Genomic DNA, 16,270 nt, shown 5'->3' on the forward strand with positions numbered 1-16,270 from the left:
AAGTATATGTTATAATATATTTTTTCTCTAACTGAATGCTAGCTCTACCATTTCTAAGATGCAGGAAAGGAAGCAGGGGATCACAAATAGCTTGCTGGAAAATTTTATAATTGATCCATTCAGACCCCTTGTTCTTCTAATTGAGCAGCATGGACTTTTGACAGAGAGGTCTTTTGTTTTAATGCCCACATCCCTCTTTGGCAGGAAAGATGCATTCTTTTGAAACATTTGAAGATATGACAATGTTATTTTTGTTTTACCTGAAGGTTTCAGGATAAGAGCAGAGCTCAATTGTGGAAAAGAGTATTGGGCACTGGAGAGGAAGCTCTGTCATGCACTTCTAGGCAGGGAGGAGGTACCTGTGTCTTCTTGTATTTTCATTTATTTTACTGCTAAGATTGCTTGATGAAGTTATTGAAATAAACATGTTTGTTTTCTATTTTCTTCCTTTTTCTTGTTTAGAAGAAAACTACTTGGCGTTGTATGTGTGCACAGAGGATCTATACTAGAAAACAGAGAATCTATGTAATTTCTACAGGCTGGAATTACACAAACTTAATACCCAACTTATCTGCATTTTATTTTCAGACAAAATGTCAGTTAAATGTGCTGCTCTCCTGCTTTCGATTTGTTGATTGTGCATTTAGAGTACTGAATTCAAGTAGCCACATCTCAAACAATATGGTGTTGGTTTGCATTGAGAGTACTTCGTAGTTTAATTAACCTTAAAAAGATATTGTATCAATGCCTCAATGGGTCCTTGTTTCAAATCATCTGTTTGATTGTTTTTTTTTTCTGGTTTTTGTGAGATGATGTTTCTATCTCACCTTTCCCAAGATCCAGATAATGGGAGCCAACATTAGGTAATGACCTTTTATCCATATGACTTTGAACTGAAAGAAAATTTCAGTTCATTGATTTAGTATGAGATGTAAGTGTTTTTTTTTTTTTAATTTATAATGAAAAATATTTCATGAATATATGGTAATAAAAGGTCATTAGGTCCTGGTAATCTGGGGTCTTGGGAGGCCTTAACTGGATATGGAACTTAACCCCCAACTCATAAAGTGGCTGCTCTCAGACTGAAATCCAAGTTTTCATGCTTGTCATCTCGGAGTTTTTATCATTGCATAGATATTGAATATTTTAATGTATTCGTGTATAAAGAAGATGAGAAAGCATCATCAAAAGAAAAAAAAAGAAATAAAGAGATGCAAAAGTGACAGAAAATTGATCATATTCACCATCTCTTTCCAATTCCTTTTGAAACTGATCCTGCTCTTATCTTGCAACCTTTTAGGAGTAAGTGTTAGTGTAGGGGTATTTCTGTCTTTATACTTATGTTGAGATTGCTGATCTGTAATATTATATTAGAACTAGTGTCCCTCACTTAAATAAGGGCACATGTGTCTTTTCCATTACATTAATAATATAAAAACATGTCTGGCCGAATGGGAGAGGCACTTTTCCCTAATTCGAACCAGACTTTTCTTCTATCATTTTCTCCTCCTTTCTCTCTCTTTCCTCCTCCTTTCTTCCTCTTTCTTCTTGGCTGTTATCAGACTAACAAAATTCAAAGGCAGGCCGAATTATAACATGGTATCAGAGCACAACTAAGCAACTCGGATCTGCCCAGATTTCTGTTCTCTGTGCACTCAATCTAGGGTTTTCCCTTGATTTCTCTGCCATCGATTGGAGATAAGGGAAAGGGCTGAAAAGGAGTGGTCGCCCTCTTCCCTTGGAGGTTTCTATGCTTCCAGTTGTGTCTTGTGTGATTGGTTGTTGTGGTTCCTAAGAAGCCCTCCCCTAATCGATGAAGAGAAGAGGGCTGATTCGTGTGGTGCGGTGGGTGTCTTGTGTGGACTGATTTTCTTCTCGTGTGGTTTGTCTTTCAAGTGATGAGGTAAGAGATTTTTATGCATATTTTCTGTTATGAATTAAATAGGAAGTATGTTTCAGATCGTATGATGGGATTTCAGACTGTAGTGTGCTAGGGTTTATGCTGTTTTTTTGTGTGATTCGAAGGAGTGGTGCCCATATAGTGGTGAGATTTCAGGTAGTCGTAGGGTAGGGTTTGTGGTGTAAAGAGTGCAACCTTCAACAATAACAAGTGCTGAAATCAGTGTGATCAGTGTGATCAAGCAGTGTGCAATGTGCCGAATTCAGTGATAACAGAATTCAGCAATGGGAGATAATGATAGCAAATCTAATGTGATGATACCTATTGACTACCTGAATGTTCAAATGACCTCCATTAAACTGAATGGAGAGAATTATGTACCTTGGGCTAAATCTGTAGAAGTTTTTCTGAAGGCAAAGAAGAAGATGAAACACATAAGGGAGGAGAAACCCTTCACTGATTCTCATGAGTATGAAGACTGGGAACAAGATGATGCACAGATTATCACGTGGTTATGGAATAGTATGGAACCCAAGATTAGTGTAAATTTCATGTTTCTTGACACTGCCAAAGATGTGTGGAACCATGCTAAGAAGTTGTATTTTGGTCAAGACAATACAACTAGAGTATATCAGCTGTATCAGGAATACTTTAATCTGCAATAGGGCAATCAGAGTCTTGAGGAGTACTATGCTAGTATGAGAAACATCCGTAATGAGTTGAATGTTTATCACCCCCACTTCTGATGTCAAAATTCAGCAACAACAAAGAGAACATCTTGACTGACTCAATTTTTGGTGGGGCTGAAATTTGAGTATGAACTAGTACGGGCTCAGATACTAGGAGGGTCAGCTCTCCCTTCTTTAGAAGAGGTGTTTGTTCGACTTCGAAGGACTTCTATTGGATCTACTGAGAACTCTAATGTCTCAGATAGATTAGCCTTTGTAGTGTCAAGGGGCCGTGGTGTTAGAGGTAGAGCTCGAGGAGCTTAGTCTGGCTGTGGTGGTAGCAGTGGTCCGGTATATGGCCGGAGTGGTGGTGGTGGACCTACATATAACTGTGGTGGTGGTCATATTGGAGGTAGAGATTCAGGGGGAGCCCGTGGTAGAGGACGCGGCTTGGGTCCGATGAGGTGTACTCATTGTGGTATGGATGGACATACCATTAATTATTGCTATGACTTGCATGGTCCACCCTCAACCTGGGCCAATCATGCCATGACTAGTGACACCAGTTCTAGTTTCAGACAGGAGAATCGTTCAGCTGATCAGATGCCTCCTACATCCACAGATGGTCCCGGGAAGGTGATGGTGAGTGTTCCCCGTGATGAGTATGAGAGGTTTGTCCAATCCACATCTCAGTAGAACACGACTACTTTTGCACACTCAGGTATGGTTTGTTTGACATCCACACCCAATCCCTGGATTATTGACTCTGGAGCCTCCGATCACATGACTGGAACTCCAAGTGTGTTTTCTTCCCTCTCTCATTACTTAACATCACAATTTGTTACCCTTGCTAATGGTTCCACATCCTCCATTTGTGGTGTTGGTAATGTTGACTTGGACCTTGTATTCCTATCCTCAGTTCTGTATGTCCCTAAATTTCCGTTTAACCTTATGTCTGTTAATAAACTGACCAAGTCACTTAATTGTTCCATTACCTTTTACCCTTCTATGTGTGTTTTTCAGGATCTCAAGACGGGGATGAAGATTGGTGGAGGGCATGAAGCTGGTGTATTGTATTATCTTGACGGTGGTGGAAGAACATCAACAACTCTCCAATCATCTCTCTGTCCTCTCCAGTGGCATTGTCGATTTGGTCATCCTTCATTGAAAGTTTTGAAATCTTTGGTTCCTTCGTTGAGTCAACTTTCTGTTTTAGATTGTGAGTCGTGTCAGTTTGGGAAACACCATCGTGTTCTCTTTAGTTCTTGGGTTGATAACCGTGTGTCGAGTCCTTTTACCTTGATTCACTCGGATGTTTGGGGTCCTTATAAAGTGATGTCATACAATGGATATAGATATTTTATCATTCTTGTTGATGATTTTTCAAGGATGATGTGGTTCTATTTAATGAAAGAAAGAAGTGAATTGTTTACCATCTTCTAGAAATTTTATGCTGAGATTCGCAATCAATTTGGTGTTCACATTAAAATTTTTCGTTTTGATAATGGCAGTGAATATTTATCTTCATCATTTTAAGAATACTTGGACTAACATGGCATTATACATCAAACCTCATGTACCTACACCCCACAACAAAATGGGGTGGCTAAGAGAAAGAATTGTCATCTCTTGGAAACAACACAATCCCTCATGCATCACATGAATGTTCCCAAACCCTTTTGGAGTGATGCGGTGCTTACTTCTTGCTTCTTGATTAATTGGATGCCCACGTCTATCCTTGATGGTCATTCCCCATTTACTACCTTGTTTCCCACCTTGTCTCCGTTTCCTCTTTCTCCTCGAGTATTTGGGTGTGCCTGCTTCGTCCATAATCTGGGCCCCGGGAATGACAAGTTAGATGCACGATCCCTTAAGTGCATCTTCCTTGGATATTCTCGGACCCAGAAAGGGTATAAGTGTTACTATCCTAGTTCTCAACGTTCCTTTGTGTGCTGATGTTACCTTCTTTGAGTCTACTCTGTTTTTCTTGGGGTCCGGTGATGTTTCTTCCTCCTCATCACCTGCCCCTCTTCCACTTTCAGTTGCCGATTCTGTTCCCTTTGTTCCAGCTGTGACCAAGTCCTTGCCTCCAGTGCCACCACCTGCTGAGCGCCCACCTATCCGTCAAGTGTATACACATCGCCCACGTGTATCGGCTGCTACTCCTCTGGCTCCATCACCGTCGATAGATTCGGCAATTGTCTCCACACTAGCCCCTAACCCAGTATCTGATCTTGATATTCCCATTGCCTTGCGGAAAGGTAAACACACTTGCACCCTTCATCCTATTTCTAATCCTGTTTCACTCACTCACCTTTCCGCCTCTCATCGCCAGTTTATCTCTTTGTTATCCTCAGTTGTTGTTTCTAAGGATGTCCAGGAAGCCCTTGCCTCTCCAGGGTGGTGCCGTGCAATGGAAGAAGAGCTCTCAGCTCTACTTCATAATCATACTTGGGACTTCACCGCTCTTCCTCCTGGGAAGCAGGCTGTCGGTTGTAAGTGGGTTTATACTGTTAAGTATTTGCCTGATGGTAGTATTGAGCGCCTGAAAGCTCGATTGGTTGCAAAAGGGTACTCCCAAACCTATGGTATTGACTACACAGAGACCTTCTCCCCAGTTGCTAACATAGGGTCGGTTCGTGTTGTGATCTCTCTTGCAGCTATGTATGATTGGCCCCTATATCAGCTTGATATCAAGAATGCCTTTTTGCATAGTGATTTGCTCGAGGAGGTCTATATGGAGCAACTACCAGGGTATGTTGCTCAGGGGGAGGATGGTAAGGTATGCAGACTAAAGAAGGCTATATATGGGCTTAAACAGTCTCATCGAGCATGGTTTGGTAGGTTCAGTGAGGTGGTAAAGAAGTTTGGTATGAAACAATGCCAAGTTGATCATTCCGTCTTCAATTATGACTCTCCGACAGGAAAAATACTATTGGTAGTGTATGTAGATGATATTGTTATTACTGGGAATGATAAAATGGGCATTGACAGGTTGAAGACTTTTCTACAGGAACATTTTCAAACAAAGGACCTTGGTATTAATTTGTGTAAGAGAAAATATGTGCTTGATTTGCTGGAAGAAACAGGTTTGTTAGGTGCTAAACTAACTGAAACACCTATGGAAACAAATACTAGGCTGAGCAGCGATATGGGTGAAGTGTTTGAAGACCTTGGCAGATACCGATGACTTGTAGGTAAACTAAACTACCTAACCATTACTCGGCCAGATATTTCATTTGCAATTAGTGTGGTAAGTCAGTTTATGCAGAAACCTCTGGTTCCTCATTGGAATGCGGTCCTAAGAATTGTGAGGTATTTAAAAGGGGCCCCGGTCGTGGTTTGATATACAAAAGTGGTGGAAAACTCGAAATAGAAGGGTATATTGATGCTGACTGGGCTGGTTCTATGTCTAATAGGCGGTCTACCACAGGTTATTGCACTTTTCTGGGGGGTAATCTGGTGACATGGAAAAGTAAGAAGCAGACAGTCGTGGCAAGAAGCAGTGCAAAGGAAAAATATAGAGATATGACACATATTGCTTGTGAATTAGTGTGGCTAAGGAACCTTTTACAGGAGATAGGATACAACATTAATACTCCAATGAAGCTCTATTGTGACAATCAGGCGCCACTTTGTGAGAGAGAAGGTGCTGAATGGAGTGATAGACACTGCATACGTTAACACAGGAAACCAGTGGGCAGACTTATTCACAAAAGAGTTGAGTCGGGGAAGAGTGGACTACATATGTAACAAGCTGGGATTATATGATATATACTCACCAGATTGATGGGGAGTGTTAGTGTAGGGGTATTTCTGTCTTTATACTTATGTTGAGGTTGCTGATCTGTAATATTATAGTAGATGTTCAAGACTACTATCAGTCTTGAACCCTAATAGATTTCAGGTTCGAAAAAGGAGAAAAAGGTATAGAGGAGAGAGGAGAAAGAGTAGAGAGAGCAATAGAACACAAGAATTGAAAGGAAGGACAAAATTTGAATGTTATGCTGCCGCCACTTCTATTTAGTATTTATAGGTTATGCTAGTTACATGAAAGGACAAATCTGCCCTTGGTATTTACATAACACATAAAACAATATAAAACTGAAATATAAATAACTGGAATAACAGATTGACCATCAGCTAACCCTAGGATGACTAGGGCACATTCTACCCTACGGACAGAGTGGGACCACAGCTATGGGGCCCACATCAGTGTTCTCTACACTCCCCCTCAAGTTGGGAATAAATGTTTATCATTCCCAACTTGGATAGATCCGCCTCTAGCTTCTTTCTTGATACGACTTTAGTGAGGATATCTGCTAGTTGCATACTGGATGTGATGTAAGGGAGGCATACTTCTTGAGATGAGACCCTCTCTCGTACAAAATGTCGGTCAACTTCAATGTGTTTGGTTTTGTCATGCTGCACTGGATTATGTGCTATATTAATAGCTGCTTGATTATCGCAATACAGCATCAGGGGCTTCTCATACTCAATACCCAACTCCTCAAGTAGAGATCTCAGCCATAGGATTTCAACCACTCCGTTAGCCATTGACCTGTATTCTGCTTCAGCACTAGATCGGGAGACAACACTTTGTTTCTTACTTCTCCAAGAGACCAGATTACCTCCCACAAGAGCACAATATCCTGAGGTAGACCTTTTGTCATCAACACTCCCAGCCCAATTGGCATCCGTATAGACCTCCACCTTCATGTGGTTATTGTTCTTGAACAGTATACCCCTACCCGGGCATCTCTTCAAGTATGCTAATATCCTTTTTGCCGCAAGAAGATGTGTAGTTCTAGGAGAATGCATGTACTAGGTGACAACACTAACAACATAAGTAATATCTGGCCGAGTGAGGCAGAGATATAGGAGCTTTCCTACCAATCGCTGGAACATAACCTTGTCTTCAAGAGGCTTCCCACTCTGCACTAATCCTGTGGTTCTGTTCAATGGGTGTATCCGCAGGCTTGACACCTAACTTTCCAGTTTCTGCCAGCAAGTCTAGGACATATTTCCTTTGAGAGATAAAGATCCCCTGTTTGGATCTAGCAACCTCAATACCCAAAAAATACCGAAGTACACCAAGGTCTTTTACCTCAAATTCTTGATGGAGTTGTTTAAGGGACTCAACCTCATGGCTATCATTCCCTGTCACCACAATATCATCAACATATACTGCAAGTAGTGTCAAGGAGGACTCTACCCTCTTGATGAATAAAGTATGATCTGACTGGGCCTGTACGTAACCGAACTTCACAAGGGCTAGTCTGAATCTATCAAACCAAGCCCTAGGTGACTGCTTCAAACCATACAAAGCCTTGTTGAGCCGGTAGACCTTCTTACCTATTTCTGCATCATAGAATCCAGGAGGTAAATACATGTAAGGGATAATAGAATCCATACAAGGCCAACTGTGACTTGCTGCAAGGGATAATAGGACTCGAAATGGTGGTCATCTTGGCTACTGGGGCAAAGGTCTCCAAGTAATCTATACCATAAGTCTGAATGAACCCTTTTGCAACTAATCGAGCTTTATACCTCTCAATGGATCCATCTGCATTGTGCTTCACGGTAAATACCCATCTGCAGCCAACTGGTTTCTTTCCTTTGGGCAGATCAACTAGCTCCCAGGTGTTATTTTTCAACAGGGCATCCATCTCAACCTGCATTGCATCTTTCCATTCTGGGACGGATATGGCTTCTTGCACTGTTCTTGGAATAGGGACATTGGCAACAGAACTAAGGTAGGACTTGTAGGTAGGAGATAGGCGATCATAGGATAAAAACTGGGAAATACAGTGGGTTGTAGATGTGGTACAATGTCGTTTCCCTTTACGGATGGCAATCGGAAGGTCAAGGTCATCTGCAGGAGGTGAAATGGCAACAATAGAGGAAGTCTCTATGGGCTCTGGGACTGTAATACCTGGACTTGGAGCTGCAGATGAGATTGGAGCTGGCTTGGACTGCTGATGATCGGGATCAACCTGCCTGCATCGCCTGTGATAGACCCTCAACTCCTGATCCCTCTGACCACCCTCACCATTGCAGCTCTCATCGCCCAATGGAATAGGTAAAGGAACTACCCCACTCTCACTACTCTCCCCCTGAGGAGAAACCCGAGGATAATAGGGTGTCTCCTCAAAGAAAGTGACATCCATGGAGACAAACTTCCTCCCTGAGACAGGATCATAGCAGCAATAACCCTTTTGAGTTTGTGCATAACCAAGGAAAATGCATTTGGAGGCCTTGGGTTCGAACTTGGAGTGATGGGGTCCGAGAAGCTGAACAAAGCAGGTACAACCGAATGTTTTAAGGGGAATAGAAAACAACTCATCACTTGGGTATAGAAGGGAAAAGGAGATCTCATATCAAGGACCCGTGAAGGAACCCGATTAATAAGATATATTGCCATGAGGATAGCATCACCCCAGAAGCGAATAGGGACATTGGAAGTAAACATAAGACTTCTAGCCACCTCCAAGATGTGCCTATTCTTCCTTTCTGCAACTCCATTCTGCTGAGGTGTATGAGGGCAAGAGCTTTGGTGTATAACCCCATGATTAAGAAGGTAAGATGCCAATGGTTTAGCAAAGTATTCCTTTGCGTTATCGGATCTAAGAACGTTGATCTTGGCATCAAATTGGGTTAGGATCATTTGGTGAAAGTTTTGGATCAGGGCAAGAACCTCATCTCGTGAACGCATGAGATAAACCCAAGAAAAACGGGTATGATCATCAACAAATAACAATAAATATCTGTACCCACCCATGGAAGGAATGTGATAGGGCCCCCAAACATCAGTATGCACAATATCAGAAGAATTATTACTCCTTTTATTACTCAATAAATAAGACTTTCTACAATGTTTAGCAAACTCACAACTTTCACACTGCAACCGAGACAACTCAATAGACTCAAATAAAAGCAGGAAACAGACTCTTTAGGGACCAAAAGGATAAATGACCCAATCGGTTATGCTTTGGCATAACCGAACTCACACTCTGAGAAACAAAAGACATCTTCTCTACTGACTCTTCCTGACGAGACCTCTCCCCGAGCAGATAAATCCCATTCGTCTCACGGCCAGTCCCAATCACCTTCTTCGTCTCCAAGTCCTGAAAAACACATCGGTCAGGGAAGAAGGTTACTGAGCAGTTCATATGCTTGGTAATACTACTGACTGAAAGAAGATTAGTATCAAGCTTAGGAACATGCAAAACAGATGACAGGGAGATAGTATCTGATAACTTAATGTCACCCTTCCCAGAAATAGGGACCAGGGAGCCATCAGCAATAGATACTTTATCCCTACCCGAAGACAAATGGTAAGTGGTAAACAGTGAAGGCAAGCTAGTCATGTGGTCGGATTCACCTGAATCTATTACCCAACAAGGTTCAGTAGTACCTGGAGCTAAGGCATGGTAGGCTGAGGCTCGGGTACCTGAATGTGCGAAGGCAGATGTGGCAGGAGCTGATGGTGACTGCGGTGGCTGAGCTGAACTTCCAACTTCCTTTTCTAACTGTATTAGGGCAGCCCGAACTGCAGCTAAGGTTTCTAAAGGTGTTCCTCTTGTGCCAAATGAGGATGCTGAATCAATGTTCACGGCCACATGAGCATTGCCATTCTTGCTTCTCAACTTTGCCGGAACCAAGTGAGGATGCAGTTTCCAACATGTTTCTTTTGTATGTTTGGGTTTCTTACAATGTTCACATTACCACATCCTTTTTGTCTTCCTTCCTCATATCCTTCTCTGAATCACTCCCTGATTTGGGTTTGACAGCTGCAAAGGCTGGTGTGAGAGGCTGAGGTTGCATCATAACTTTCCTTCTGGTCTCTTCACTATGTACTAAGGAGTATGCCTGAGAGAGAGTCACACTATCTCTAATCAAAATCTGTTGCCGCACAATATCATAATTTGAATTTAGGCCTGCCAGAAACTCAAACACCCTGTTTGTCTTGACCTGCTTTCTATATATCTGTGCATCTTTGGGATTCTCCCACTCAAGAGTCTCTAAGTGATCAATCTCACACCATAGAGACTGCAAGGTAGAGAAGTATACTGAAATCGGTTTCTCTCCTTGTTTAAGGTTTTTCACTTCACATTTCAATTCATATGCTCTGGCAACATTAAGGGGTTGGGAATAAGTTTCTTTCATCTCATCCCATTATCTCCTTAGCTGTCTTTGCCCACAAGTAATTTCGGCTAATATGAGGCTGCATAGAATTACACAACCATGTCATAATTAAGTAGTTTTCTTGGATCCACTTGGTATACGTAGGGTCTCCCTTGGGGGGTTCTTTCACATCTCCCAAGAGGTACCCTAATTTACCTCTTCCCTCAATAGCCATCACGGCTGATTGGACCCATTCCAAATAGTTTGATCCATCAAACTTTACGGTTGTAATCTGACCACCTGTCTCAGAAACACTACCATAATTGTTGTTCCCAAAATTGCCTTTTGCCTGATTTTTAAACTCATCTCGGTCAAGTCTCAAAAAACAGCACTTGGATTACCAATCACAATCAAAACAGTGTAGGACCAATCTGTATTCACAGTGTATGTGCACAAAACAGGTAGAAATCTGATCTGAAACCAACTAGCAAACACAGCAGCAGTCCGTACAGTTCTCACCCCTTAAGAGAGTTTGAAAGCCCCAAAAGGATCTGAAAAAATCAGCTTAGAAGCAGGTCTGATATGCTTGGCAGAATTAGGGTTTTAATCAGTCCTTAAAGAAAACATTTCAGTGGCACATTCCAATCAGTACCGTACAGATAGACTTGCAGTAGGGTTAATATGAAACCCTAAAAGCTGATCAATGCTAACAAAACTTGAGGACAGCTCCAGGTAAATTGCAGGGTTCAGTCTAACATTAGGGCTTGCCGCAAGCTTATTAGGGTTTGCTGCAAGATCACTTTCAAACCCTTGAGTGGGAGAAAAGAACCCTAAGGCAGTTTGGCCCAATAGTAGGGTTTGCTATAAAACCCTAGAGAATAGAAGGGAGAAAACCCTAGAATGGTTCAGCCGCCCTTTCCAGATAGGTCCAACCTATCCTCTCTGATAGTACTTCTCTTAGAAAATAGATAACTTACAAGAAAAAAACTGTTCGCTGCCTTCCAAGGTTACCCGAACCCTAGTGTTCTCTGATTCTTCCTGATCACCAACACTCTGCAACCGTGACACGTCTTCAACAGCTGCTAAACCCTCTGGCGATCTCCAAGAGTCAGTCCACGAACTCCACTTTCTCAGCTTCCAGCCCTAGGGAATTCTCATGTGGTCGGCTGGACTAGACTCACATGAGAAACCCTAACCTTGCTCTGATACCAAGTAGATGTTCAAGACTGCTATCAGTCTTGAACCCTAATAGATTTCAAGTTCGAAAAAGGAGAAAAAGGTATAGAGGAGAGAGAGGAGAAAGAGTAGAGAGAGAGCAGTAGAACACAATAATTGAAAGGAAGGACAGAATCTGAATGTTCTGCCGCCGCCACTTCTATTTAGTATTTATAGGTTATGCTAGTTACATGAAAGGACAAATCTGCCCTTGGTATTTACATAACACATAAAACAATATAAAACTGAAATATAAATAACAACTGGAATAACAGATTGACCATTAGTTAACCCTAGGATGATTAGGGCACATTCTACCCTACGGACAGAGTGGGACCACAGCTGTGGGGCCCACATCAGTGTTCTCTACAATTATATTAGAACTAGTGTCCCTCACTTAAATAAGGGCACATGTGTCTTTTCCATTATATTAATAATATAAAAAATGTCTGGCCGAATGGGAGAGGCACTTTTCCCTAATTCGAACCAGACTTTTCTTCTCTCCTTTTCTCCTCCTTTCTCTCTCTCTCTTTCTTCCTTCTTTCTTCCTATTTCTTCTTGGCTGTTATCAGACTAACAGAACTCAAAGGCAGGCCGAATTATAAGAGTAAGAAACTAGGGTCTGCAGACAAATATCATTATAAATCCTTCTAAGCAGTGTGGCAACCCCATTGGCAATCTTCTTGCTTGTCCTTATAAATTCTCTGAATAATTGCAAGAACCATTTTTTATTAGATATGTGAGTACCAAACAGGACTGCACCTCATGCAGTCTAGAAGGGCAAAGACAATCCATTCGAAACATGAGTTGGAAAAAACAGCATTCGTCTCTAGTGATGTGGCAAGGCATAAATGACTTCCATTCCCCTCCCTTTTTGAACCCCGAACTCACCTGTTTACCTTTTGAGTTAGTGAGATAGTACATATTGAAATAACAGATTCTGGAAAAAGCTATTGCAGATGCTCCTGGACCAGTGTATAGCAGATATGATGCTTCTATCTGTAGCAAGCATTAGGTAGTATCCGATTGTGGATATGTGCCATATGAACTCTTAGTCTTAAGGAAAAATTATCTAAGGAAAAGCTGTTTGGTGATGCAGGTTCTTTGTAAAACACCATCAGTACCTGTAAGGGAAATGAGAAAATATAAACCAATCTAGGATTTGAATAAAATTCATCCGAATCTACTGATAAAAAAAATAAATAAATTAATTAAATTCATCCTAATCAGAATCAGACTGATTATTGATCAGTTTTCATAATTCAGGGTCTGCCAAGCATGTGAAATTTTGTTCAAATTCAAGAAAAAGAGAAGCAGAATCGATGCTCCCTTTTTCCTTCTAGAAATCAAACAAGATATTCCAACTTTCTTTATCATGAAGTGTCTTCTTGATGCTCTGATAGTTTGTGAAATCTTGGGCTTTTGGAAGTTACACATATAAGCTTCTATTGATTCTCAATGAAATCTTTCATGATTATGTAATAATCATCATCAATTAAACCTTATCCCAACTATTTGGGGTTGGCTACATGAATCCTGTTTAACCATTCTATTCTGTTTAGTGCTATATCCATTGTTAAATTATGAGTGCTTAGATCATTTCTTACTACTTCAACCCATGTCCTTTTTTTGCCCGCCCCTAGAGGCCTAGCCCTTCTAGCCTGTTCAACATGCAACAGACCGCTTCTTATGGATGCTGTAGATGATACATGGATATTTTTCTCAGTGATACACAAAAATTTTCTGAATTGTTTAAATTCACTATACTAGCAATAATATATTAAGTCTTGAGGTATTTAACTCAGGAACCAGAAAGTTTTCAGCTTTAGTGTTAAAAAGAATTATGTAATACATTGTGTGAGATGCACATTCAATGCAAAGAAATATTTATTTTAAATATGATATTTACCCAAGATTATGCTGGTGAGGTACTGACTTAAAAATATACATTTCTTTTCAGGTGTCAATCGAAGATGTGATGAGAGCAATTCATTTGAAATCTTTTGACTATCGAGTTCTGAATCTTTTGTTATATAAGTTGAGAGGAAAACCGGTAATTTTCCTTTTGGTAAGCTTGGCTGGTTAGATGTATTAAAAACTATTAGTAAAGGTCCCATGATAAGATAATTGAATCTCCCCGTCCTCTTGCAATGTTTCTTAATGTTTATTCATGAAAATTATGCCTATAAAGATTCTTGCAAGCTTTCCTGCTAACAGATATGACGTCATTACCCTAAGGATCCATTTGGTTCAGTTCGAATTGGAAAGGTCTATTCCTCCTGCCTGTTTGGTTCAGACTGGAATCGAAATTGGAATCAGAATCTGTTGGAATGGATTCTCATTCCCAAGGGAGGGGGAGGGAATGGCCATTCCCTCAAATGTGGGAATGCCATTCAACCAGGAATGGGAATGGGATTCCGGTTCCACCCAACCAAATGGTTGGAATTGGAATGGATCATTCCAATTCCAGACCCCTATTCCTGCAAACCAAACAGACCATAACATCAAACTACTAAGATTTTTCTTTTGAAGTCCTTTATTTTATATGGCTTGTCATTTTTCTTTCAATTGAAATGTAATAAAATGATTATGCAACGTTAATGATTCAGTGAAATGTGTTACTGTCTTGTAACTGTTGATGTATAAACTGAAACCAGGCTGTTTCTGCTTCTGTCATGTGTCTTCACAGGGTGGAAGTCTTTGCCTCTTAGAAATGGAAGACACTGCCTAATGAGTGTTATTAGAGTGGTTTAGATTTGGCTTAGAGCAATAGTGTATGTGGTGAATTCTCAGTGAATTCATCACATACCAAAATAAAACCAATAAGTGTATCAGAAGCAGACAAGTGCAACATCCTGTGGTTCTTAGTGTTGCATGAACTCTCCTAAATGGATGATGTTTCCATGTCAGACACATCTTGGAGTCTGACACTGATTCTTGAAGACACTTTTATGTAAAATTTCCTATTTATCTTTTAGTTTATTTGACATAAATGAACAACTTATGTACAAGATAAATGCTATTTTTTTGTATGAAACATTACTTGGTAGCAAAGGCAAACATTTTGGACCTTCACAGGTATATAATGTTAGAATTCAAAAAATGTTTACTATTTTAACAGTATATACTTTTCCATTGATATGTCTGCGAGTCCATGTTTTCTCATCTTGCCAAGTCAGACTCTTGAACATGCATCATATTTTGATTCCTGTGTCCATATTTGCATCCATGCAACACTGTGTTGAGTTCCATGAATATATCAAGCTATATTCTTTTCAACTTGATCTCCAGAACTAAAATGAAGATAATGGTCCCAAGTAATGCATATCTATTGGTCATTGCCTGCACTATCAAATAGCTGTAGTTCTTTTTTCTCCTTTGCATTCCTCTTAAAGTGTAAATTTTGCTTCATTATTTAAATATCCTTATTTGTACGACTCTTTCATCTTGTTGCAATTATGGGTTGTAGATGGTTTCCATTAAAATCTGGAGTCAACAGGTTTAACTAATTGTTCCCACTCTTCATCTTGGAGCATAATTATGCCTCTATTGTTGAATCACATGGATATTTATGAAATATATATATTTCTATTTAGATGGATGCATTCTGCCAGACTACTGTTGTTGATAATAATGTCTTTCTTTGAAATTTCTTTTTAGGTTAATGACTTGCATATGGAATTTTTATCAATCTCAGAATTCCTTGTTGAAGTTTCTGATGACTTGTGAGTACATTCCTTTGCTTTCCTTGTCTTTATTTTTTTCTTTGAAATTGCTTCCCCTGTCTGTCCCTTGTATTATTAATGTTGCTTTTTTTTTTTTTTGTGCATGCATATTCTTCTGGTGTGCTTGGACTGATACTTATTCATTTCTGGATTTGGCATGATTGCATTTCTTCATGGACATAAGCATTTGCAATGCACATATATGTATTGTCTTCATGCATGCTGTGGTATAGCATGGATGCTGCAAGATAAATATCTAAATAAACATTTTCTTTTAAAATTTGTGTGTTCTGTTGAATTACTAATCTTACCATTTCTCAGTAATGTACCTCATTTTCTAATCCTTTCTTTGTTTTCTTTCTTCTGGGAAATGTGAAATATGGCTTATAACAAGATAACAATGGTGATGCTGTAGGTTTGACTATGAGGTGTGTCAACGTATTTACACAATGTTACCTTCTGATCTCCTTTTCTTTTAGGACAACCTTTCTTCTTATTTGAAGGATGATGTCATTTTATGTAGGATGATGTGACAGAGAATAATTTCAATATTCTGCGCATGTTTGTTCGAATATATGGAGCTTCAGCAGCACCAACTATGCTGGTGAGTAATGAAAATGATTGTGTGACTAGCC

The 16,270-nt window shown here is 40.2% G+C and overlaps 1 protein-coding gene across 4 annotated transcripts in view; it reads left to right on the plus strand.

The window, feature by feature from the left end:
• LOC104608664 (ATP synthase subunit B) overlaps nucleotides 1-16,270 on the plus strand; it is a 35,089-nt gene that overhangs the window by 17,172 nt on the left and 1,647 nt on the right. The window contains exons 7-12 of one of the 4 annotated variants that reach the window (XM_010274715.3): nucleotides 65-168; nucleotides 274-355; nucleotides 13,871-13,978; nucleotides 15,571-15,635; nucleotides 16,051-16,063; nucleotides 16,159-16,239. In XM_010274715.3, the coding sequence (XP_010273017.1) occupies nucleotides 65-168; nucleotides 274-355; nucleotides 13,871-13,978; nucleotides 15,571-15,635; nucleotides 16,051-16,063; nucleotides 16,159-16,239 (453 nt within the window). Of the gene's footprint in view, nucleotides 1-58; nucleotides 169-273; nucleotides 356-13,870; nucleotides 13,979-15,570; nucleotides 15,636-16,050; nucleotides 16,064-16,158; nucleotides 16,240-16,270 lie in introns of all 4 variants that reach the window. The other 3 variants (XM_010274714.3, XM_010274716.3, XM_088891199.1) reach the window with 3 other exon arrangements.

Source organism: Nelumbo nucifera, chromosome 1 (assembly GCF_055504915.1).
Source record: "Nelumbo nucifera cultivar China Antique chromosome 1, China Antique-T2T, whole genome shotgun sequence".
Lineage (NCBI taxonomy): Eukaryota > Viridiplantae > Streptophyta > Magnoliopsida > Proteales > Nelumbonaceae > Nelumbo > Nelumbo nucifera.